We start from the raw sequence: 23,436 nt of genomic DNA, 5'->3' as shown, positions 1-23,436 counted from the left end.
TACATGTTGGGGACATTTGTACTACTCATTGCAGCATGACTATCACCCTGAGCTCAGGTCAGGAGCAGGGTGGCCTTTCCTCCTGCCCCTCGCAGACTGACAGGCATCGGGGGCTCTGCCAGCTCAGAAAGCCGGGCTTTTATTCAGGCACTTGCAAAAACCTAACCTTATGGAAAAGGCACTTGTGAAAAACCCAGCCTTGTAACCCTGTTACCCCTGTCTGTCTAGCAGCCCACCTGGGAAATCTTCGGTTTCTGGCTCTGACATTTTTTGTCATGTCCCCCAAAATTTTTGTTATTCAGCTGAGTGCCGGAGGGCAGGAGGTTTTTACGAGATGCCTCTTACCGTATGTGTGGGGAGGGGGAATGTCCCTAGAGCAAGAGCGAAGAGTATAAAAAAGGGGAAGCTGCGCTCAATGGATCAGTCGCTCGCTCGTCTCGCTGAGGGCACAGCTAAGATGATGGTCGCTTGTCTGCTCCTCTCCAGCATCTGGACCACTACGTCAGGTAACTCCCTTGTCTGTCTGTCGGTATTGTTACTGTCACGGCGTTAGGGACCCTTGGGCCCTGCCAGCCGGCTGCTGGGCTGCTCTGTGCTCCGGACCCCCCCGGCATCCCCCGGGGCCAGCCCAGCGGTGACAAGGCACTCCTGGCACGGCACGCAACTGCACCGCTCGCGTGGGGCTTCAGACGAGTCGCTGCTGGTTGCCTTGACAGCGTCCTCTCCTTCATTTGCCACCAGTGCATTTATAAGCTGTAGATGTATGAATTCATTGCAATTTGCAAATCATAAACCAGGCAAATGGTCAAACGCTCCCGATGACTCGTACGACTGAAGTTTGATTTCATCTCCTGTTGTGGCTGGAATTTGGGTCAGAGTATGGCACTGATTTGCTTTAGCCAAGACAGAATTATTTGTAGTGATGGACGTGGCGCTTGTAGGTGTCTGCTCACACCACTAAAAGCATGGGTTTGTTACATTTGTTTTTGTAATCAAAAATCATGTAGAAAAGCCTGATTTTGTTTCAAACTAGCTTCCGTGGTCATGGTTTGTAGTCTGCCTATGGCACTACCAAGCTCTGAAAAGCCAAATGACTGGCACAACTTCACAGCTGGCTTCTTGGTCTCCTGCGGAGGTCTGCCTGGCCACGGCCACAGCCGTGGAAGGGGCAGGACCTGAGCGAGCTTTGTCGGGCGGGTTAGACAAGGGTAGCCCTGGGCACTGCAGACAGCCTCACTCCTCTTTAAAACCTGCAAAGATATTTCCCTCTCTTGTAAATCGAATTATACGTTTTCAGTGCTGTAACTGTCCCTGCTGATATCTCCCTCCCCATGCTGATGTACATGAATAAACTTTAAAAACTATTACCCTAAGAGGGCTGTGGAGCTGAGCTGTTAAACCTGGGAACATCCATTTTGCTTGCCAGTCCCCTTAATAGATTTTTTCACGTGTGTCTGTGAATTGGAAGAAGAGACTGATTTTATTTTTTTTCCCTGGAGACCTTTAATACCATGGCATTTATGCTATGAAAGTTTTCTGTCCGTGGGCCTTCAGCAGGGTCTCAGCTGCTTCCCAGCTGCACCTCCTCAAGCCTGAGATAGGAGGATGGATGCAGCTTGCCTCTGGGTCTTCCTACCTTGCTTTTTCCTTCTGTTTTTCTGTCCTCTTGTCAGTCTCTGACAAGTGTGGATGTGCGATGTATACTGATACGTGCCATAATTTTCAGCAGCTTTACCGACTTGCTTCTCTCTGCGCCGCAGGAAGGCTCAGAGAGCGGTAATGCACCGATGGCTGAGTGGTTGTTAGCCCGGCTGGGTGTTTAGGGAACCTCTCCACAAGTACCTGTGGGATAACAGTCTTAGAGACAGAAATCGGTCGCTCCCGACACCAGAGCTGCCTTTCTCGGTGGCGTTCTCTGCAGCACAGGTATCAGGCTGGCAAGATGCTTTGTGTGAGAGGTGTCAGGTCCAGAAAAACACTCAGGGCAGTTCTTCCAAGCTGCGGATTCATTTTTTTTCCCTGGATGGAGGGGCAGAGAGACCCTCCGGAGCTGCTCTGCTCGGGAGTGAAGGGGAGGGGCCGGGGGGGCCTTTGCTGGGGGTGGGTTGCAGAAGGGTGGTGAGAAATGCTGAGTGCAGCACCTGGTTCTCCCCCAGGTTCCGTGCAGGTGATGCACAGAAAGGTCCAGTCGGTCCAGGCAGGAGGAAACGTTACTTTTTCATGCCGGTCGGTCACAAAAGAAGATGTGCTACAGGTGACCTGGCAGAAGGAGACAGAGGGGGCTGAAGACAACATAGCGACTTACAGTACGATGAACGGCCAAAAGATAGCGAAGGGCTATGTCGGCCACGTGAGCTTTGCCCACAGTGAGTTACAAGCCTCGGCCATCTCCCTTCACGGAGTCACCCTCCAAGACGAAGGATGCTACAAGTGCATCTTCAACACGTTCCCCTCGGGGGCTGTCACCGGCAGGATGTGTCTCAATGTTTACGGTAAGGCATCGTAATTGCGTACGGGCTGTCATCTGAGGATCAAGTCGTTTTCCCTGGGAAAAACCTTCCCTGACCACTGCTCATTGCTAAACTGCTGCGGGAAACGTGGCTCAGCTTCCCCTCTGCCTCTCCCTCCCTCTCTGCTTTTACCTCTGATGGGAAACCAGGTTCTTTAATTTTCTTCCCCTTTAAGTCAACAGCAGCGAGATCCAAAAGCTGACGTGTGACCCATGACTTCCTCCAAGTGTCCCTGGCCGTGTGCTGTGCTGACAGCTGGCCTGCCGCAGCCGTGAGCCCCGCGCTCCTCTGCTTCCTTTCACTGCTGCTTTTGCCGCCCAAGCCTGGAAATCAGGCACTTTCTTCTTACTCTGCCTGCAGTCTTAAAAAAATTCAAGGTATCCAAAAGGCAGAGAGGCATATGCATGACCAGAGTAGCTGGAAGCTGATTTTGAAGCTCTAGTAAAAATGACAATAGTTAGGCTGGGCTCAGGAAAGGGTTGGGAAAATAAAAGGCTGAAATACAGCGCAGCTTGCGGGCTTTGCCACGTGACTATTTTGTGCAGCTCAGCATCAATTAGCTTCAAGAAGAGAGTTAAATCATGAGTCGAGGTGGCAATATTTGACACCTCCATACGAAATCGTCACCCAGCAAGTACAATCTGAAATATAGACAAATAGATTAACTCAAAAGGAACAAGAGTGAAAAGCTGTTTCTCTTTTGAGGGAGGATCTTGGTTTTCTACCAGTGAGAAAGTTGAGACATTAAACACGTCCTGAGGACACCTTGTTGGCTCCTGACTTTCTCATTGGTGACTCTGCTGTGGGGACGTTGGCCAAAGATCATGTCTCGTGTGGAAAATATCAGTGTCCGGGACTTGCTGCTGGTGCTATGACCCCTGCAGAGTATTTTGTTTATCCCTAGTACCTTCTCCTGACAAAGAGAGACACACATGCCCACACACATACCCACGTGTCAGGATGCCTCTGCATGGAAAAAAAAGATGCCCCTGGCTTACAGAGAAAAGATAACTTAAGCAATAGGGGAAGGGGGCAGGGAAAAACCAAGCCTGGAACAAAGGTTCTTTTTCCTCTCTCTTGCGAAAGCTCCTAGAGCAGAAAAGAGAAATTAGGAGAAATTCACTCAGTTTTTCAGATATCAAGAGGAAGGTGTTCCTAAAGACACCCAGCCCTGAGTCATTCAGAGGGTAAACACTGATTATACATTACAGAAAAATATGGAAATGCCTTGCAGAGGAATCCCATTCTTGTTTATGCTGGAAATCTAAACAGGGAGTTAGATTTGTTTTGGTTTGTTGTTTTGTTTGTTTTTTTATCCAAGTGGGGGAAATATTTCCCAAAATCACCTGCCTTGTGGCTGTGAGTCATCCTTTAGCAGAGCACTACTTTAAAAAAAAAAAATGTTTTTCTGCTGCTCCAGCGAGCATCTCTTCCTGCATCTTGGATGAAAACGCATCAGCTGAGAAGGGTTTCACTTCTCTCGCGGGCAGGCGTGAGCCCGCTGCTCCTGCTGTGCCGTCGCAGGCTCGCGGGCCACTGCCAGGGGCTGGCTCACGGGCTTCGTGTTGGCGTCCCCGAAACGTGTTTTATCGAACGTGTCCTGGAGGGTCTCCGTGAATAAACCAAGTGTTCCGCACCGTGACAGAAGATTTCGGTTCGCATATGGTGTATTTCATCGAAGCTAATTTACGCCACGCTACTTAAAAGCCACGGTCTTACTCCCTCATTCCCCAACTCATAACGATGGGAATAACTTGTCTGAATAAGCCCAGAGGACTCCCCAGGACGGAGTGTGAAGCCAGCAAGAATCTCCCAAGGCTCAGGGATTCAGGGCAAGGTGAGCAAGTCAAAGTCACCAGCTCAAAATGAAACGCTGCCATGTCTTTGCTCTCAGGAGGGGACTGCCAGGGAGTTTACAAGCTGGTAATTGCCCGATTACAACAGCCTTCGCAAGAGGGGCTGTTCCAGGAGGGGCACCGTCGCTGTGTGACAAGGGGAAGTGAAACTGCGCAAGAACTGGGTACAACACTGTGAAAAAAGAAACAGGTATGACTGGAGGAATCTCAGACCTGCCTGGATGAAAACAGCAAATCCAAGAAGAAGCAGAGATTTCCTACCCTGTAGCAAAACCCATTTTGGAACAGAATAGTTTCAAGTGTGCTTGGCGGGTCTCTTTTGAACAGCCTGCTCCCCTTCCGCCTCCATTTTGCTTTGGAAACGTTTTGCCAACCTTCATCACCAAAGAGGATGAGAATGAAAGCCAGGAAGGGGACCAAGTGAGCAGGTATGGAGAGAGGGGGATGTACCACACGAGAATGGGCAAGACTTGCCAGGTCACAAAATTCCCCAGGCATTTGCTGGGCCATCTTCAGAGACCTTCTGCCTTCATTGCAGATGGCACCATTTGTCTGGATGTCTCGAGCACAGCGGAGAAATGCCATTGCTATTTCTTAGACAGGGAAACCGAGGCATGGTGTTGTTGGTGAACACCCATACGGTTGGAAAAGGCTTTCTGTCATCACGAGGATATTGTAATCTCTAAAATTTTTTATCAGTCTCTCCGAGACCGCTGTCAAGCCTTTAAACATAAAAAGCACATCATGACCAGAGAGTCTCCATTTAATTACAGAAGGCCATTACAGATAATCAAAGCTGATGTATTTCACTGAAAGACCCTTTTTCAAATACTCGGGGACACTGCCACAGCTCGAATTTGGGAACGTTTGCATTACTGCTCTGCAAGAGCTGCTAAAGCAAGTACTCGCGCACAACATCTCTTGCAGGTATTTTTTCACTGGAAACAAATATTTTGATGAAAGGCAAAAGAAGCAGTTAACTTAAGTGTATGCATCAAACATCAACAGTGGGCACATGCTAACAAACAGTGTAGCAGGACTTACTGCAAATGCAAGCACTTCCAGGTTCTGACTGTGCATCTATTGTAGACACTTGCTAAGGGGAAGCTCAACCCTACAGGATTTTTTTCACAGGATAATAATTTCTTGGGGTCCGATGTGGGAAGAGAGAGGACTGCTTAGTCACAAAAAGAGCAGATGCGAGGTGCATGTGTTTCTGCCAAGATACTGAACAATTTTCCTCATCCCCTCTGGAAACATCTGTGACAGCTTTCCTTTGCTGCTTTTGGATGTTGCAACCTAATACTTGAAGTTAATGTTGTGGGTGGATATGTTATTTTTATGCATCCCGTGAGCGAAAGAAGTAGTTCAGAGATCATTTATTAATCAAAACATAAACTGTTTGTGACACTTGTCTTCATACATGGGAGATTTTGAGAAGTTCCAGCTGAAATCCCCCTACAGCCTTTTCTTCTTGCTCTCAGAGCAACACTAGTGGGTTTCATCAGCTCTGTGGGGTTTCAGTTTCTGTCTATGGCGGATGAAAAAATGAGAAATACCCACTTGTTTTTTTCTAGGCAAGCAGAACCATAGTAAATAAACGAGGTCTAGCCATAAAAAAAAAAAAAAAAAAAAAAAAAGGCAAAACTGATGGTATACAATGTCTTCCTTCCACCTCTGGCAGTTATGGCTTGGAGGATCCAGACAACCTTGTGAGGTGCATCTGGAGTTGTACCAGGAGGTTATAGGTGCCATTATGTATCTGGCACAAGCCTTTTCCCCCTTTCACAGCATCATTCAGCGTCTTCTACACCTCATTCATATGCAAATCTTCGTTTACCTCCCAAAATGAAAAAGATTAATTTTTTTCCTAAGAAGAATAAACAGATTTTTTTTTGTTTAAAAGTAGTATTACTAAATGATAGTGATATGTTTGCTAGTGTTGGGACAAAAATTATTTTCAGCATAAATATTGCACTGACCATTGTTATTTTTGCTATCTAAATAGTAATATACACATGGAATACTACTAAATATAGTAATAGATACTTTTTTAATCAGAGGGCATTCATATTAATTCAGACTTGAATGAAAGTAGAATTGCCACTGCACTTAAATGGTTAAAAAATTAATATTCTCAGGAACATGGACCTAGAAGTTAAGTGTGTTTTGGGCCCCTATGCCATCAGCACATGCACTGAAGTAGAAGGCAGGCTGGTGAGCTGCCATACGGAAACCTGTGGATTGCACTCCCAAATGGAGCTACGTGCCTTTATAGATCTTGGCCTGAGCAAACTGAGCTAATTAGACCAGCTTTGAACAGGGGCTTGGACTACATGACCTCCAGAGGTCCTTTCTGACCTCAATTAGGGTATGATTTTATGGCCGCGGAACAAATAGGTGATTTTCCACAGGGGATGGACACATCCTTACGTGCTCAGATCTCCTCTGGAGTTCTACCCAGGTTGAAAACAGCTTCCTGCATTCCTCCCCTTTCTTTCTTCCTTGCAAATCCATTTCACATAAATAGGAATCAACAAGCAGTCTTCATGCGAGTGAGTAAGCATGAATGATGCCTGTAGTTCATCCTTCTTGCTAAGACTAAATGTGACAGAATTCACAAATCTTCTAGGGTGAGAAGGGGTTCAGAAGAAACGATCTTTAATGAAGGTTTTGAGGCATACCATAATGACCCAACACCAGAGGGAAGAAAGTTGTACAAACACAAAACCTCCACAGGTGAAATCCTGTGGTGTAACCACACACAAATTCACTATTACTATCTTGCATAAACTGATGCATTTGGTCCTTTGGTCCACAAGCCTGTACATCTCAAACATCAATAAAGCTAATCCTGCAGATGCATTTAAGGGAAAAGAACAAGAATTTTGACTCATTGAAGCAGTTCAGCCCTTTCAGAGAGGGGAGGACATGTGGTTTCACTGCTTGTTGCTCTTTACTCCTCCATAATCGCCACATCTCAGTTCGGATGCTGCAGTGCTGCTGTTAATAACAGAATTGAAACACAGATGCCTATACCCTCTTGTCCTTTGTTTTTGTCAAGCTTTTAATTTCCAGACTGCTGCCTGATCACTTCCATGTTTATCTGTCACTGCTGGGGCTTTGCAGAGGGGGAGGCAAGATTAGTTATCAAGGTTGTCCTCCAAGATAATGGTAAATACAGATGCTCTCTGCTCAAACGTGAGCAGAAAGTAACAGATTTTGTCGCTTTGTGTTTTGCAGCCATCTCAGACCCCAAAGTGGAAGCTAAGCTTATACCCAGTCCAGACAAAGCTGAGGACTCTGAGAAAGTGGTGGGGATGAGCTGCTCAGCAACGGGGAAACCAGCTCCAAAAATCACCTGGCGCCTTCCCAGCACCCTACAGCAGAAACCAAGGGAGTACCACGTCAGGCTCAGCAACCAGACCGTGACTGTCATCAGCAATTTCACCCACGTCCACTCCAAAATCCTCCAGGACTATCCCATCGCCTGCGTGATCCAACACCCCTCTCTAAACGTGACCCTGGTCCTGCCCATGGACGCTGTGGTACAGGGTCAGTATGCAACACTGCTCCTGTCCTGGAGAGGGGAGGAGACCGAGACTTCCCGGGGCAGATCAGGAAACTCCTCCGAGGGTTGAGGGGCAGGTGGGGAAGACACCTGGAAGGCTGGGGTGGGATAGGGGAGGTGCCGAGGAGCATTCAAACACCCTTGGCAATGGCATACAATGTCTTGCTTGCTTGTCGGGTGCCCTGCACACCGTGATGTGCCCCAGCCTCTCCGCCTCTGCCAAGGACGTGCAGGGTTTCCCTGTCATGTTGCCTGATGCACCAAGAGGACGTGAGGAACTCAGAGGGGCTGGGTGCCACGTGCCCGACCGTGGCGTCAGACCCCAGACACAGGTCTGCTGTCACTTGTATGCATGCTGGCATCCCAGTGCCCCTATCCACCCCATCTCACCCTGGGGACTGGCCAAGGGATGTCTGAAATGGGTTTGGGTGTGTTTTTTTTCCCTTCATGCACAAACTGAGTACCTGCTGCTTTCCCCACAGGTCCAGACAGCAGTGTGTCACCAGCGATTGCCATTGCAGTGGGGGTGCTGGTCCCCCTGTCTTCCCTCCTCCTTCTCACCTGCCTCCTCCATCTCTGCCTCAGGCACCTACGTGACCTGGAGGGAAACCCAGCCCGGCCATGCTGGGTAGGTCCACCTTTCCCCTGCCTGTTGCAGGGCTCACCCACACCGGTTGCGGGGCTTGCTGCCGGGACTCAGCTCTGCCCAGCCACCCTGGAGCTGGCTGCATGCCGCCCAGCCCGGGCTGCACCCGGGGCGGGGAGGGATGAAGGGATCAGCGCCCAGCCAGACAGCTGGGTAGCAGCACGCTGGGAAGGGGAAACCTGAACGTGCTTAGCCAGGCCCATAGGCGCCCAACAGCGATGACAGCTAGAAAACACTCACTTTCTCAATGACAAGACACGCTGCGAGGGAAGCGTCACCCTGTGACTATATTTATGCACAAAATAGTTGTGCAAGCAGTGGGCGTACCCTTGCACCATTCTTCTGCATCTCCTAAAATAACCTCCCTCCGGCACGGCCAGTGCAGCTCATGGAGGAAGCAGCTTCGAGGATGCGTCTCAAACTAAACGGGGTCTTTAGAGGAAGAGCGTGCCTCTGTGCGGAAAGCCCAGGGTGCCGCACTGTGGCAGGGGACGAGGCGCTGCTGGCAGTCCACCAAGGCTGTCCTGGCACAGGGGGTGAAGGAGGCAAGCTCGAGGCAGGGGTAAACTGAGTGAGGGGGCATCGTTTCAGAAAAATCACAGCCCAGTTTCGTGCTGAAGACACCTCAGCCTCCTCGCGGGATATGCCCAGAGCATGCACCCTTACTTTTGATGAGAGTTTTGGAGACAAAAAGCAGTGGGAGGAAATGCCACACATGTCTTCTTCCATGAATGCCATGCCTCTAGGTCCAAGCTGGAGTGTGCTGGGTGGGTTGCGAGGGGAAAACTTTAGTCTCCCCTCAGACAGAGAGATGCAAGGACCTGTTTGGTAATGCGCACAGCCTGGATCTTTACCCCTGCGCTTAAAATATCCATATATTTTGAAGAAGGAAAAAAAACCAACCACCTCTCTTCTGTTAGGTCCTCCCTGCCTGTACCAAGGCCAAGAAGTGCGGGCAGTGCGGAGCTGCAGGCAGGCGGGCTCTCATGGTGCCCCCCAGCCCACTGCTGAACACCTGAGCAGCTGCCCAGCCTACGCATGCGAGAGAGAAACTTCTTACAATGGCACGTCGGGCTTCCAAGCAAACCTACTGTGACTTTACTCTAAAGGAAATACAAAAAAGGATGATTTAGAATAGATATTTATTTATTTTGTTACACTATAATATTCCGTTTTGTAGAAAAACGCTGTAAAGTATTTATTTGAGACTCGGACTGTCTGTGCGGATCTGCATAATGAAACTCATGTTTTGTATTTTCTGGGGTTTTGAAAGTTATGTTTATTCCTTTCCAATATTTTAACATTGCAAGCTTAAAACTGGGTGGAGGACTGTCTGAAACAAGGCAGCATTTTGTAGGGGTGCTGGCCTAGGAGGTGTTGCTGACGGGCCAAAGGAGCCGGGATGCAGAAAACCTGTGGAGCAGCCTGGCACGCTGCTGTGAGCTTCGGGTGTTGAACCTCTTCCCCAAAGGACATGAGAGATCAGGCCAAGACTGCAGCCGGCCTGAATTTGTAACCCAGGTGCCAGGAGCAACAGGCTTTAAGCCAGGCGTCATCAGGCACGAGGAAGCTGCCAGCTCTGACTTCCACCAGCCTTTCCTAGAAAGTACCGCAAAAGCAAAGGGCACACAGATGTTTTCTTCTCCCCTCTTCTTCTTCTGTGGTTTCCACAGCCCCTTTCTTAATTTCCCTAATCCATCACAGCTGCCTTGTGTTTCCAGGCATCCCACCTGCCTGCAGGAGGAAGCAGGGAAATAAAAGGGCAGTTGGAGGGGTGTACATTGCCTGGTGGGTTTTGTGTATGTCACGGTGCAGTGGCAGGTGAGTGCAATGAGGAGCAGGAGGCTGGTAGGAGTGAGCGGGTGGGTGCTGCATGTGGGCAGAGATGCACCAGTGCAGGGCAACAAGTGTTACCTATTGCTAAAATCCATTGCTTATAACCTGAGGTCAGATCTGAGCAGTTCTTCTGTAATTCCCTGAATCCCACCCTATGCCTGTGAAATCTTTCCTTGTAGACCCGGGGAAGGAGAAATGAGCCCACCTGGCTGGTGTGGTCTTGCAGGCAGCATGAAGACAGCCAGTGCAGGCTGTTTTCTCTCCTCGTGGCTTCCTGGAGCAAGTGCATGTCATGTGGTTTTTTCCTCACCCATCTACTTCAAATGTGCATCCCAACTGAATCAGGCTGAGTTGCAGTCAAAAAGCTAAGTAACCTAAAGTGAAAGCGAGTGGGTGAGTTGAGAATTAATAAACCCAGTCCGTGTCATAAAACGCTTTTTTAGGCTCCCTAATACTTAGTAATAGCACCGCTGGTGAGTGCGGGGAAAGGGGAACTGGCTGCAACCGTCACAATTGGGAATTTTTCCTCCTGAGCCCCATAATTGTCAAAGGAGGAAGCTGCATTTTGTTCAAGCATTCCCCCCATTGCAGCTGAATTTCCTCCTCCTCTGTGAGAGAAGGGGCCGGGGGAGAAGCAGGTTTTCCCCTGGGTTGGTGGTTTGCAGGGGGCGGGTTGCGGGCGATGGGGCAGAGCTCAGCCCCTGGCACTCCTCTGGGACGGGCTGTGGGGTGCTGACCCCTCAGCAGGGTCCGCGCTCCTGCTTCAGGGGGATTTGGAGAGGTTTTTCCGAGTTTTAAAAGAAGGTTCCCACTGATGTTTAAACTAATGGATCTTTTTTAAAAAAAGAAATGAGTCTCTGGCAGAAACAGGGAGTCTGGACACGGGTAATGAAAAGGATTTTCCGAGGGAGGAGAGAAAGGCACAAAGCTGGCAAGAAACCTTTATAAGCCCAGGAAGATCGCAGAGATTACCTGTTGTTATTTTCTACAAACTGACAACCCGGAGTGGGGAAAGCAGGGTTTGCAAACATGAAAGTATCTGTTTACATGCGGGATTGTAACTTCTTTTCCTATGTAGCTGAATGTTGAATTGTGAAAAACTTTTGTAGGTTTCTGCTCACGAGCACGATAGGACTAGAGACTGAGTAAAATGGAGGATGCGGTAGCTTACAAGAAAAATGCTGTACAAGAAAGGAAGACTTTATCGATCTATTTGTCTTTGGCAGTATCAGAATGAGAATAGCAAATGACATCCAAAGACAGAACCAATACATGCATTTGTCTTCGTGCTATATAAAGCCAGCTACTAAAATGCAATGCCATAAAACGCTATATGCTCGTGCTGTGGAGTTTGGCTTCATATAGCAATGGAATGAATGTAAGCATACAGACTATGTATAATTAACTGGCTGGTAGCTGAAAAAAAAGAGTACGAAATAGACGCAAACCACCTCTCAGGGAACAAACAAGCACATGACTGAGGGGATCAGAAGTTTTTACTGTGGGCGAATAACATCCTAACTGCTGTTCTGAGGTTTCTTTGTGATTATCTTGTGCTTGTCTGCCCAGTTAGCTCTGATAACAATTTGGTAGTAATTCTTTGGCAGTTATATTTCAGATGGGTTTATACAGATACTTGGTATTTATTTTAATAAATAGCGTCTAGGCTACGAAATGTTGCAAATTTGAATATGTCTTGAAGTAAAGATAAAACTGCTAAGAAATTTAAGTGGAATGGACTGCTCTGTTTTGCTGCTCCAATACAAGTGATGTGAAGCAGGTTAACTTTGTAAGTAAATGGAAGCAGAGTATATTTTCCAAGTTTACTCTGCAGGAATGTTCTGAGCTACTACTGCCACCACCAAAAAAAAAAAAAAAACCCAAAACAAAAAAAACCAAAACACCAAAGCACTGCAAAAGGCCTAGATTTTTGCCTGTCTTGTGGCTGGGCAGTTGTTGGTCTGACCCAACCCTGCCTTTGGCCACCTCCTGTCACTGCAACTTGTCCAGCCCAGGGCAAAAGTGGTGTCGATGCAGGGCATCATTTTTCTTAACAGATGGAAAGAGGGCAAGCAGGAATGCTACCCTCCTGCTTGCTTCTTATTTGGTTAAAACTGGCTCTGGGTAAGGTGTCTGTTTCTGCAAAGCAAATGGGATTATTTAGCCTGCATCTCTTTGCTCTAGGATCCTTTGATCTTGACATTAGCCAGCTCGGGTTAAGGTTTTAACTCATGTAGGACCTTAAGACTGAGTCCTTTTAAACTGTGTATTTTATATTTATGTATATTGGTATATAATAAAGGGTTCTCAGGCTGTACAAAATGTCCAGGTTCCTGTTTTGGCATGCCAGGCCATGCCAGAGATGTACCATGTTGGTCTTTTTCTCTGCCTGGGTACCAGGTTCCCGGTTCTAACAGAGCAGTACAGTGTAAAGGAATTGCCCCAGCAGCTCTGGCTGAAGATGTGACTTTGAAATGTAGCTGAAACGCTGCCCTTGGATGTTTTAGAAGTCACTGGCTGAAATAGGAAGAATATCCTTTTTCTGAAACCACTGCTGGCAGAGGCATGGGACTAAATCCACACAGTGAAAAGGGACTTTGTTTTGGTGATGGAAGATTGAAAGCATCATTCATTATTTCTCTGTTGTCTGACCCTGGGGGAATGATTCGTCTGTTAAATACAACACCAGTAAATTTTCTTATGAACTCAGACATGGAAGAAAATATAACCTTTTGGTTTTTGTTCTGTTTTCAGCACTAAGCCCCTGCAAATCAGTTGAAATAAGAGAATTGCACTAACTGAGTGCATTTTTCTCTTTCATAAATGAAACTATCGAACCAGGCAGATAAAAATGAAGCGTATTTTTGTTTTCACTCTTAGTATACCAGAAATTACTCATATTTTGGAAGCCATACAAAGGGCCTTCTCGTATCTCCGCTGCTTTCATCTTTGCTCGTATAAAGCTGTGTGTGAAAGGAGCACTGAACTCTTGTCCAAGCTGTTTGCAGATGGACTCTGTTGCAGTCTGCTCAGATTTGCAAAAAGTCACCTGAAATTTCTGAGAAGCCTGAGGGAATCCTCAGTCTAAGGCCCATATACAATGCAAACAGAGTTTTGACTTCCCTAACTTGTCAGAAGCTGCAGTCCTTAACCCCCCTAAGGAAAAGGGAAGAAAAGGCAGCTTGTCTAGTAAAAGAGCACTTGAAATTGTACATGAAAGACTAAGATGCAATGAAAAGCTTGCAGAAAAAAACCCTACACTTTTAGTCTAAAAATTAGAGATTTTTTCCATCAGAATATTTCATTTTATATTTTCCTTCAAATAAACTACAGAATGTCCATCATCTTATCTTAAACACACGGTGTTTATTTTAGCCTTAAAGAAACCAATTTACCTTGAGCCTTCCTTGTCTACAGGAAAGCAGCTATTTTCATAAGTGAGATTGCAGTGGGTTTTTAGCTGCCCATCAGCTGAGTAAAAAGAAATATCTTTCTTTGCTACAGGTTTTTCCCTAAATATCAGAACCTATACACAAAAAGGAGAAAAGGGGGAATGTCCTAATATAGTTTTTTGAAGATCTTTGCATATCTACTTCAGAACAGTTTAATTTTAATGGTATTCATGTAGGCTGTCTCCTTTCTAGAAAGGATTTATTAATAGAAGCAAAGTGTCAGTTCTCTACTCAATGCTTCAGTGTTTATCTATGTCTATAACTTCAACATTTCTTTCTGAAAATCCTTACAATGAAGATTTCTGACCACGTCAAAACAATCGGAGAGCATTTGTCAGAGTCTAGCTCAAGCTGCATGGGGAAACCAAGACCTTGCTGCATCACCAACAGAAAGTGCTGAGCTCCCAGCAGGCTCCTCTGGGGTGGAAACCTTCTGACTAGGGTGCAAAAGAAGGCAGGCCAAATCCTGGGTCACAGGTAATAGCATCCCAGCCAGAAGGAGGGTGATGCACCAGGTTCTCCAGTGGGCTCTGGCCCATCAGAAGGAACTTGTGGTCATCGTGCAGTTTTAACTCCTCTAGTCTCAGGTTTGTGACTTTGCATCATTCTGCTGTGGAACTGGCAGACATGGATTTGGAGGCCAATTTGAAAAAAATTAAGCCAGAAGCTGCCAGGAAACAGCATCAGTCACCACTAGTGGGACAGATGTTTTTCCTCAAAGGTGAGTGAGAAGGTCTGGAGACCCTTTACTTGTTTCTCTACAGCTTCCTTCATTCCCTTAGCACACTTCTTCTTCCTTTTCTCTTTTTCTGGTCCATGGGATCCAAACCTGATATTGTACTACCAACCAGTGCAATACCTCTGCTGCAAACAACACAAAGTTTGTCCTTGGCTTTGCTGTTACTTGACCCAGACATGTAGTTTGCCTCTACTTGTCTGTTTGAGGTTGTTTCCTCTCCCTGATGTTATTCCATCTCATCACACCTTTGAAGATGCTGTCCTCTTCCCTGGATCACTCCTCCTCTGCTGGGCACCCCTTGCCCTTTTCCATCCCAGGATTGTCATGGGGCTGAGCTGGGAAATGGGAATTAGGGAGTAAGGAGGGAAGGAGAGGGGACCAGGGCAAAAGGGCACATGCGAAGCCTGGGGGCAGGGGAAGGGGCTCTAAGTGGAGCCAAATGGGGGAATGATTTCCCCAGGAAATCTTTCAGGTTGGCAATTTGTTAGAAAACAAGTCCTTAGGACTTGGCTGCTTCCAGGAGAAACGCTTCTCACGAGATAAACTTTGCAACGAGAATGTTGTCTGGGACCTATACCACTCTGTGGCCTCTTGCTTCTGCAAGGCATTAGCAGACTAATTAGCTTGAGAAGTTTGGCCAGTTTGACAACCAAGCCACAGAGAAGATGTGCCAAGGGATTGGGAAAAGGCATCTGAGGAGTGCTTGGAAAGCATACCACTTAAGTGCATGAGCAAGTGTCCTGTTTTGCAAAGTCTGCGGAGTTAATTAGCCACGTACGGTCTGGTTTTGCCCCTTGGTTGGTGCCGGCTGGTGTATGATGTGAGACTGGCTGTGGGTAATGCAGCCAGGGAAGGAGAGGGCTGGGCATAGCAGTCCTCGTTTCCCAGTCAGTTTCTGATCAAAAGTATAAAACCCCCATAACTTGCTAACTGAAGTAAACATGCTACCAACAGGAAACGAGGGGGGTGAACCCTTTCAGTGCTAACCGGCTCTCAGAGTGCCTGCACGCTCTTTGCCGGGCTGATGTCTGCCCCTCTCGGCTCAGCAGCCGGCGTGCCTGGGCTCGCAGCCAGGAGTGAGCCAACATTTCCTTTCCCCCTCACCCTTTCGTCTACAGGCTGTGACCAGGAGCAGGGTGCCCCTTGGTCTCCGGAAGAACTGAGAACAGGAAACATGAACCAACAGAAAGGGGGAGAACATACAGCGCTATAAAACTGCTGATCAGCAGTCTTTCTCCTCACTAGGAATTATCCTCTTTGGCATTAGCAGAAATAGCAAAACTAAAGCTTGAAAAAGAGAGTGGCTCCCAGAAAAAGGTCTTTTCAATTTAATCTTTTTTCCACAGTAAATGAGAATTAATTCATTAAGGTCAGACTCCCCAGTACTTACAGTCCAAACACGCTGCTTTATCTGAAAAGATGAAAGCATTGAGGTCTGGCTTGGACAAAGCAGTCCTATGGGATAGTTCTTCTCAAACAAACAACCACATCTTCCAGGGCCTTTGATAAATGCCTGAAAAGAGAAAATCAGTCAGTTTCTTTTTTGTGTGCAAAGTTCAGGAGCTACATAAAATAAAGGAAAAGTGGGGGAGGAAGGATGTGGGAAACAATGTAAGACATTGAACAGAATCTGTTTCAATAATCTGACCTGTTACCAGGACCATTTAAAGCTGCAAGCGCCATTTTTGTAAGTTGTTATTTTGTATGTGAGAAGGTGGGGGTATGCTTGGACGCATAGCATGCAGTTGTCTGGTAGGATCCTTGCTCACCGCTCCTTACACTGAGAGTCAGAGGGTAAAGGTTATTGCTGTAATAAAAATACCCGAGCCCATTTTGCTGCCTGGATAACAAAGAGTTTCTAGAAGGGGAGAAGTGGGCGCAGTTTAAGATGATTGCGCCAATCCCTCTCACATAGGAAAGACATTGAAGATATACCTCCACAAAACTCTTTATGTGGGTGACACTCTACTGGTGCCTGCACGTGGGTCTGCTTTCCCATCTCCACTGGGGCTCCAGGGGCAAGTGAGAGGGAAGCAGATCTGCTCTGCTGTGTCTGTTGTATCTTGGGTGCAGGAGCTACGTTGCAGTGATATTTGTGCTGGCTGTTTAGCGCAAGTTAGGGCTGGGTGCTTGCTCGGGGCAGCGAGCTCGCCTCCCCACGCGGCTGCTCTCGTGCATTGGGGGTACTCACCTCCACTTGTTCTTGAGCCCTCCTAACCCAGGGAAGTGCACGTGTGACCTCTGCAGCATTAGCTGCAGCCTTTCTTGTCCTTGCGCTCCCTTTCTTGCCTTGAGTTTCTTCTGCAAGAATCCCTTATGCTTGTTTCTTGTTGAGGTTTGTTTGGTTTGTCAATAAAGCGCCTGAATTTGGTTAGCAATTCTGACCCTGGGAAAGGGGATGTAAGTGAGTTGCCACAGTTTTCTCCACTATGTGCAATAGGGTTTGCTGCGGAGCATCCCTTGGCAGGTCCCCGGGGACTCGCTCCAAGGCACAGCAGGGTGAGTCCCGAATGCTCCTGCCTGGCTGCTCCCCTGGGGTAAGGCAGCCCCTTACGCCTGGAGCAGAAGTCAGGAGACAGAGGGGACCTGGCATCAGAGGAGAGTGATGATAGAGCCAGGGTGGGGGAGAGAAGCTGAAAATCCCCGAGGGACCCTGTGGAAAGTCTCTGACGTGGTGGTGCATGCTCGTTTCACTTCCCTGATCTTCCCCTGCAGTGCAAACTGGTGCTGTGAAGCCCAATGAGAGGCTGGACGGAGCCCCTTCCCATAACAGAGGTGCCAGGAGAGATGTTCTGGAGTCCATCTTGCCTTTTTATGGATTAATCTACAAGGTTTGAGGGGGTGTGTGGAATGGAATCCCATGCAAATCTGCAAGAAATCTAAAGCATTATGCTGCCTCTCCTAATGGAGGGAAGAGTCATATTCATAAATAGCAGAGATGAACAAAGATGGAATGTATATGTTATTTGCTTCTCGCATTTTCCTGTAAGACAGCCTTCTCCCTTTCTAACAGAAAACCCCAGAAAAATTGTATCGAATTCAGGACAAGAGGAAATGGCCTCAAGTTGCGCCAGGGGAGGTTCAGGCTGGATATTAGGAAAAATTTCTTGACTGAGAGAGTGGTGAAACACTGGAACAGGCCGCCCAGGGAGGCCGTGGGGTCACCCTCACTGGAGGTGTTCAAGGAACGTGTGGACGAGGCATTGTGGGACATGGTTTAATGGGCACGGTGGTGTTGGGTTGATGGTTGGACTTGATCATCTTACAGGTCTTTTCCAACCTTAGTGATTCTGTGATTCTGTGAATATGGCAGGTATCTTTCTGTAAATACCACTAGAAACTTCACACGGTGCTTAATCTCACCACTGTATTACCATGTGGCCAGGAGCTGTGCTGTGTGGTTTTACAGTGAAACTCTTGGGTACAAAACCTTGCCCCTGAGCGCAGGAGCACTGTTGCACCCCCGTCTTTCCCTTTCTGGAATTACATGAGATGCAAATGTACTCAGGGAGGGTGGCCTTCAGCCACACCTGCCTTCTGCAGAGACCCCTTTCATAATCTAAATTGGGGTTTCAGCGTGCCGGCGGGTTGGGCGAAGCGGTGGCATCTGCGGGTGTCCCCACACCACCCTCTTGGTGGAGAAGCATCTCCTGTTCTTGCTTGTGAGTCCCCTGTGCCAGGTCCGGGGCAGGAAAGTGACCTCCCCGGGGAGCCTGGGGTCGGGGCCGGTGTGGTGCTCAGCAAGCCGCAGGGGCGGTGATCCACAGGCAGTGCCTCCCCTCCCTGCCCTGCCAAAGAGAAGGGGAGCGGGGGCTGCTGGGGCCAGTGGCACCTCCTTTCTTCCCTCCCCACCAGCCACCACCCGCGCTTACCAGGAAGATCCCGCATTTACACCTTGCAAGGTGCAAGTCCTCATGATGGTAGCAGAGCTCAGTGGCATGGGGCTAACAAGGGGGAATACCAAGCTTTGCTGCTGGGGGGAAAAAAAAAAAAGGGTATGCTGTTTATTACCAGCTCTAGCAACCAGTTCAGTCAGTGGGGGATAAAAGTCGCGGCGCTAACCTGCAGCCAATTTGCCACCATTAATGATTGACCAGGCTGCCGGGAGGAAAGGAGGGGACAGTTCTGCCCTGGCTGGCCTCTCTCTGCCATCACAGCTCTGCTGATTGGCCTCTGAGGAGCAACTTGAAAAAAGGCGCGAAATCTCCAACCGTCCCGCTGGGCATGCCAGCTGCCCTCTGAGGGATGCGGGGAAGGGGAGAGAGCTTTCCTGGGCAATAGCTCTGTCCCGCGATGCTTCTCTCCCTGCTTTGCTGGGCTGAACTCTGCCTGCTGCTGCTCTGCGGAGACTGCCAGCTGGAGGAGCCAGTGATGGGTGAGTGGAGCGCCCTTTCCCTGAACGAGGTTAACTCCGGAGCAGACCCAGCCTTTCTTGACAAGCAGAGAGACCCAGATGCCATCCTGACTGAAAAATACTAATTCATAACTGGAACAGTAGCTAGTAATCTGGGGGTTGGTCAGCAGCAAAATTGGGAAATGCAAGTCAGAGAGGGCACAGGGCAGTTTGTCTTTGCACTCAAGCTGTATATTCCCTTACTTTGCGAGCATTGCTAAGCTCCTCAACACAAGGGATGGAGCAGGTTTGCATTTCCAACGCACATGCCCGGGCGGTGCACACTTCTGTTGGGAAAGGCTGGGGCAGGGGGACATCCCTCTGCAGCCGTTTCCACTGCCTCCCAGCTGTGGGATGCCCTGGGCTGCCCTGCCCTCCCCCCACACCCCCCCACACCCCTGCAGGTGCCGGCGAGAGGGGAGCAGGGATGCTCTCAGGAGCAAGAGCTGCTTTTGCTGGGTGGTTGCTGTGTGTCAGGTCTGTAGAGGACACCTCTGAGCTCCTGGGGACAAAGGCAAGCTAAGAGTAACACACTGGGAAGAAGCAGGCAGACGAACCCAGGGCTCGAGTTTGCCGTGCTTGCTAAGGAGCCTGCCTGCCCTCTGTTCCCATGCTGCCTTCCTCCTCACCATGGGACACGTACAGCATAGGCTAATGATGTGACGGCCACCCATGAGACCAAGGCGACCAAGGTCTCCCAGTGTGCCACATGGCCTCATGGTGGGTTTCCTTGCTCCAGTGCACTGCAAGGTGGGAACACTGTGACTGGATGCTTCAAGGCACCATAGCCTTCCCCAACTGAATTCCTTTTCCTCTTGCTCTGATTTTGGCGTTTGCTTTGTTCCCAGATTTGAAGGAAGCTGTGAAATCTGATAGCATTATTGCAGCAGCCCTTGGTGGAGAGGCCAATTTCTATTGCAACTTCTTGCTCTCGATGGACGTTTTGCAAGTCACCTGGCAGAAAAGAAACAAGTCTTCCTTCCAGAACATAGCCACCTACAGCCCAAACCATGGGCTGAGGCTGATAGGGTCATTTCAGAAGAAAGTGCATTTCACTAGAGCAACGCTGAAGGCCTCAGCTATGACACTCCAAAATCTCACATTCGAGGATGAGTCCTATTACAGATGCATTTTCAACGTGTTCCCTCATGGCTCTTTCAGCAAAGATATATGCCTCAACATCCAAAGTAAGTTTTCCACTAACACCTTCTCACTTTCTGGCACTCAGCACAGGTCTGATTTAGTCAGGAGGTGGGTGAGACATTATCCCCTCCACCACATGGAGACTTTCCATGCAGCAGTGTCTCCTTGGTGGATAGTCTCCAGAACTGCCACCTTTCCTCAGAGGAGGTGAAGGTAAATAAGTCAGGAGATGCTTTTAGGTAAGAACCCCCATACAGAGAGGTGACCTGTCTAGCTTTGACCATAAACTTGCCACAGAGTCTAAAAAGTACCTTCTCCTTTTGCTCTCAGCAATTTCTGAGTTAACAGTGGAATATGATTCCCATCTGCACACCGAGGGTCTCCTCACCGCAGTTTGCTCAGCAACAGGAAAGCCTGCCCCCAAAATCACCTGGCTGGATGACAGAGACCTGGATGAGTCCCCCAAAATACATCACATCCAAAACGCAAACGGAACAGTAACGGTGGCAAACAGACTTACCTTCTCTGCCAACCACCTCCATGCCTTGATCTGCCTCCTTGACCATCCTCAGGGAAGGAAAATGAAGGCAATTTACCTGGAAAAAGGAAGGGAAGGTAGGCTGCATTTGTATGGAGAGGCGCAGCATGTAGTGGGGAGCGCTTAGGAAAGGATGTGTAATTGTGGGAATGCAGCTTGTACTTACGTAGGTCTCACTAGACATTTTTCTGGGAGTTCAGACCTCATACTAGATGAAGATTTCATGACTTGAAACCGTCCAGAAGACTCTTTCCTGTGGTACCTTTGTGTCTGTGTGGTGGGTGTGTGCATACATATATCTAACAAATATGTAGATTTGTGTGTATATATGTCTCTGTATATTTATATTTCTACATAATCACTGATTTAGAGCAGATGCGATCAGGTCTCCAGCAGTATCCATAGCTGGAGGGTACCAGCAGAGCAGGCGTCTGGCTATTGAATGCTGGGGAACAACATTTCACATGGAAAATCTTGCAGGAGGGCATGTCTCAGGAAGGATGGGAGACTTCCTTCATGGTAAAACTTCTTCATACAGAAAGAGAAACACAAATAGACTAGGAGTTAAAATGCTGTATTTTGGTTCACCCAATACCAGGGAAATGTGAGACGTTATCAGTATTTATTTAAAAAAAGAAATCATTCCTCACCTACCACAGTGTTATATTATTGCACTATTCCTTTCTCTTCTTCAAAGACTAAATGAGCACAAACTGATGAATGTTTCACTTCAGTCCCAACCTCTGGAAGAGAACACAAGAAACATGTTGACATCCCTCTATGTTTTGTCTGAACTTACTGGTTTCTTTTTGTAGGTGTTCAGAAAAGCATAATCATCGTGGGAGTCATAACTGTGGTGTTTTTAGCAATCTTGATATTTTGCATCGTGAAACTAATCAAAAGACAAAGGAAAAAGTAAGAGTAATTTCTGTTTTCTTGCAAATGGCATGGCTTACCTGTGTTCACCTTGCAATTTGCCTTTCTGTTTCCTGTTGGTGTTTTTATATACCTGCCCTGGAAACTTATCCAGGTGGTAACAGCATCTTTAAACTAGCAAAATTTACTCTAAATGCCAGGAGGTTTCTAAGTGTTATATGATGAGTTAAATATTTTTTTTCAGACTGAAGAGACATGATACACCCAGAACACCTGCAAAGGAGGAAGGCTTACACCAAGACCTAAGCGAGAAAGCCGTGAGCCTGCACACGCCAAAGGACCAGCACGTTGTTTGTCAAAATGAGGTAATGCAAATGCCCAAGGCTTCCAGTAATTATTCTCATCCTTCAAAAACCTTGACAACACTTACCAGGAATGTGACAAAACCCTTCCATCAAGAGCAGGTGTGCTCCTGTTGCCATGTTTTTGCTGCATGGTACAGCCACGCCGGGTAGATGACACCATACGTGCCCCATCTAACCTCTAGCAATGCTGGGGAAGGCCTGGAGCGTGAAGGAGAAAAGTTAGTCAACGGTTAGGTGGAAAGGCATGGAAAAGGTACTGGAAATGCCCAGGAGGGCAGATGGGATGTCCCTTCTGGGCAAAGGCAAGGGAGCGCTGCAGAGCTCAGGCGCTGTAACCAGCAGCCTCACGCAGAAGTTTCCCCAGAAATGTCTGCCCTGCCCTGCTGGTCACGTAGGCATGAAGGTGCTCTTGGAGGGCTGATGGCATCCACAGCCAAAACCAGTAAGTGACCACAGCCAGGACCCCCACTAGCCACTTTCCTCTGACCTGCCACAGGTTCCCTGTTTTCCTTGCAAGATCTTGCTAGTCCTGTGCTGTGAATGGGAGCCCTCTTGTCTTCTCACCACTTCTCTCTGCCAGATAATGTAGAGCTTTGTTGTGGTTACCACACTGCTGTGCTGGGTCTTTTGCAGAAGCAGACACCAGGCTGCTCACTTCACAAGAGGCTGCTATGTCTGAAGAGAAACCCGAGAGAGGAAAAACATTGCAGACGCTTGTTTTCAGAGGAAGTGGATAACCCAAACAGCAATGTCCACGTCATGTTTGAGAGGGAACCTGTAGCGTTATGCTTTGAGGAGCTCAGTTGCACACCTGTGAATGAGGACAGAAGCAACAGCAGGTGGGGGAGTCCAAATAACTCCCCACCACAGGAAGAAGAAACATCAGCGCACTAAAGGCCCACCTCCACAAGCCCAGAGGAGCACAGGGGCCCAAGGGCAGCTGGGGATCCCAAACTAAGGACTCGGAGGAAGGGGCACCTTGCCCAGGCCCCTCCCAGGGATGTCCCAGGAGAACCTCAGCCCCAGGGTCTGGGTGTGAAACCCATCCAGATGAGTCATCAGTGGAGCACCTTTCAAACTGAGCGGGTCACTGCTTAAAAGGGATATGGACACATGAGGGGATGCAAGGGAATAACAGGACTTACGGGATGCTTAGGGGAGGAACCAAAGGTGAGAAAGGGAGGAATCAAGGGAATTTGGGGATGAAAAAGCCTGGGAAAATGGAGGGATAAAAGGTTCTGGTCGCACATACGCAGGAGGCTGGTCAGTACACTTATCTGGCCATGCCCACTGCCTGGCCACCATGGTCTGTCCTGTCTTCTCATTAAATTCCATTTCTAACTCTTTTCCTGGGTGAGGGTCTCCATAACTGGTGTGCATGTGTGTATGAGGGCCTGGTGCCAGCAGCTGGGCTAGGACCACGGGCCAGCGGGCGCATGTGCCTGGATGCCAGCGGCTCTGGAGACCCGAGTGAGAGAAACCAAGTGCCAGCCACCAGCATGGACGAGGGT

General features: G+C 48.3%; 2 protein-coding genes across 2 annotated transcripts; both read left to right on the top strand.

Moving 5' to 3' along the window:
- The first annotated feature begins 2,125 nt into the window (after positions 1 to 2,125).
- On the top strand, positions 2,126 to 8,766 carry LOC104258058 (OX-2 membrane glycoprotein). The gene is made up of 3 exons (XM_009813009.2): positions 2,126 to 2,492; positions 7,610 to 7,921; positions 8,420 to 8,766. Exons 1-3 carry the CDS (start codon positions 2,126 to 2,128, stop codon positions 8,764 to 8,766), a joined length of 1,026 nt encoding a protein of 341 aa, XP_009811311.2.
- A 5,732-nt stretch (positions 8,767 to 14,498) lies between these two features.
- Positions 14,499 to 22,819, top strand: LOC104253039 (uncharacterized). Its single transcript, XM_059821538.1, has 5 exons — positions 14,499 to 14,592; positions 19,852 to 20,190; positions 21,500 to 21,599; positions 21,805 to 21,925; positions 22,559 to 22,819. Exons 1-5 carry the CDS (start codon positions 14,499 to 14,501, stop codon positions 22,817 to 22,819), a joined length of 915 nt encoding a protein of 304 aa, XP_059677521.1.
- The last annotated feature ends 617 nt before the right edge of the window (positions 22,820 to 23,436 follow it).

The sequence above is a fragment of the Gavia stellata genome, chromosome 1 (assembly GCF_030936135.1).
Source record: "Gavia stellata isolate bGavSte3 chromosome 1, bGavSte3.hap2, whole genome shotgun sequence".
Classification (NCBI taxonomy): Eukaryota; Metazoa; Chordata; class Aves; order Gaviiformes; family Gaviidae; genus Gavia; species Gavia stellata.
This window is presented reverse-complemented; position numbering and strand designations above follow the sequence as displayed.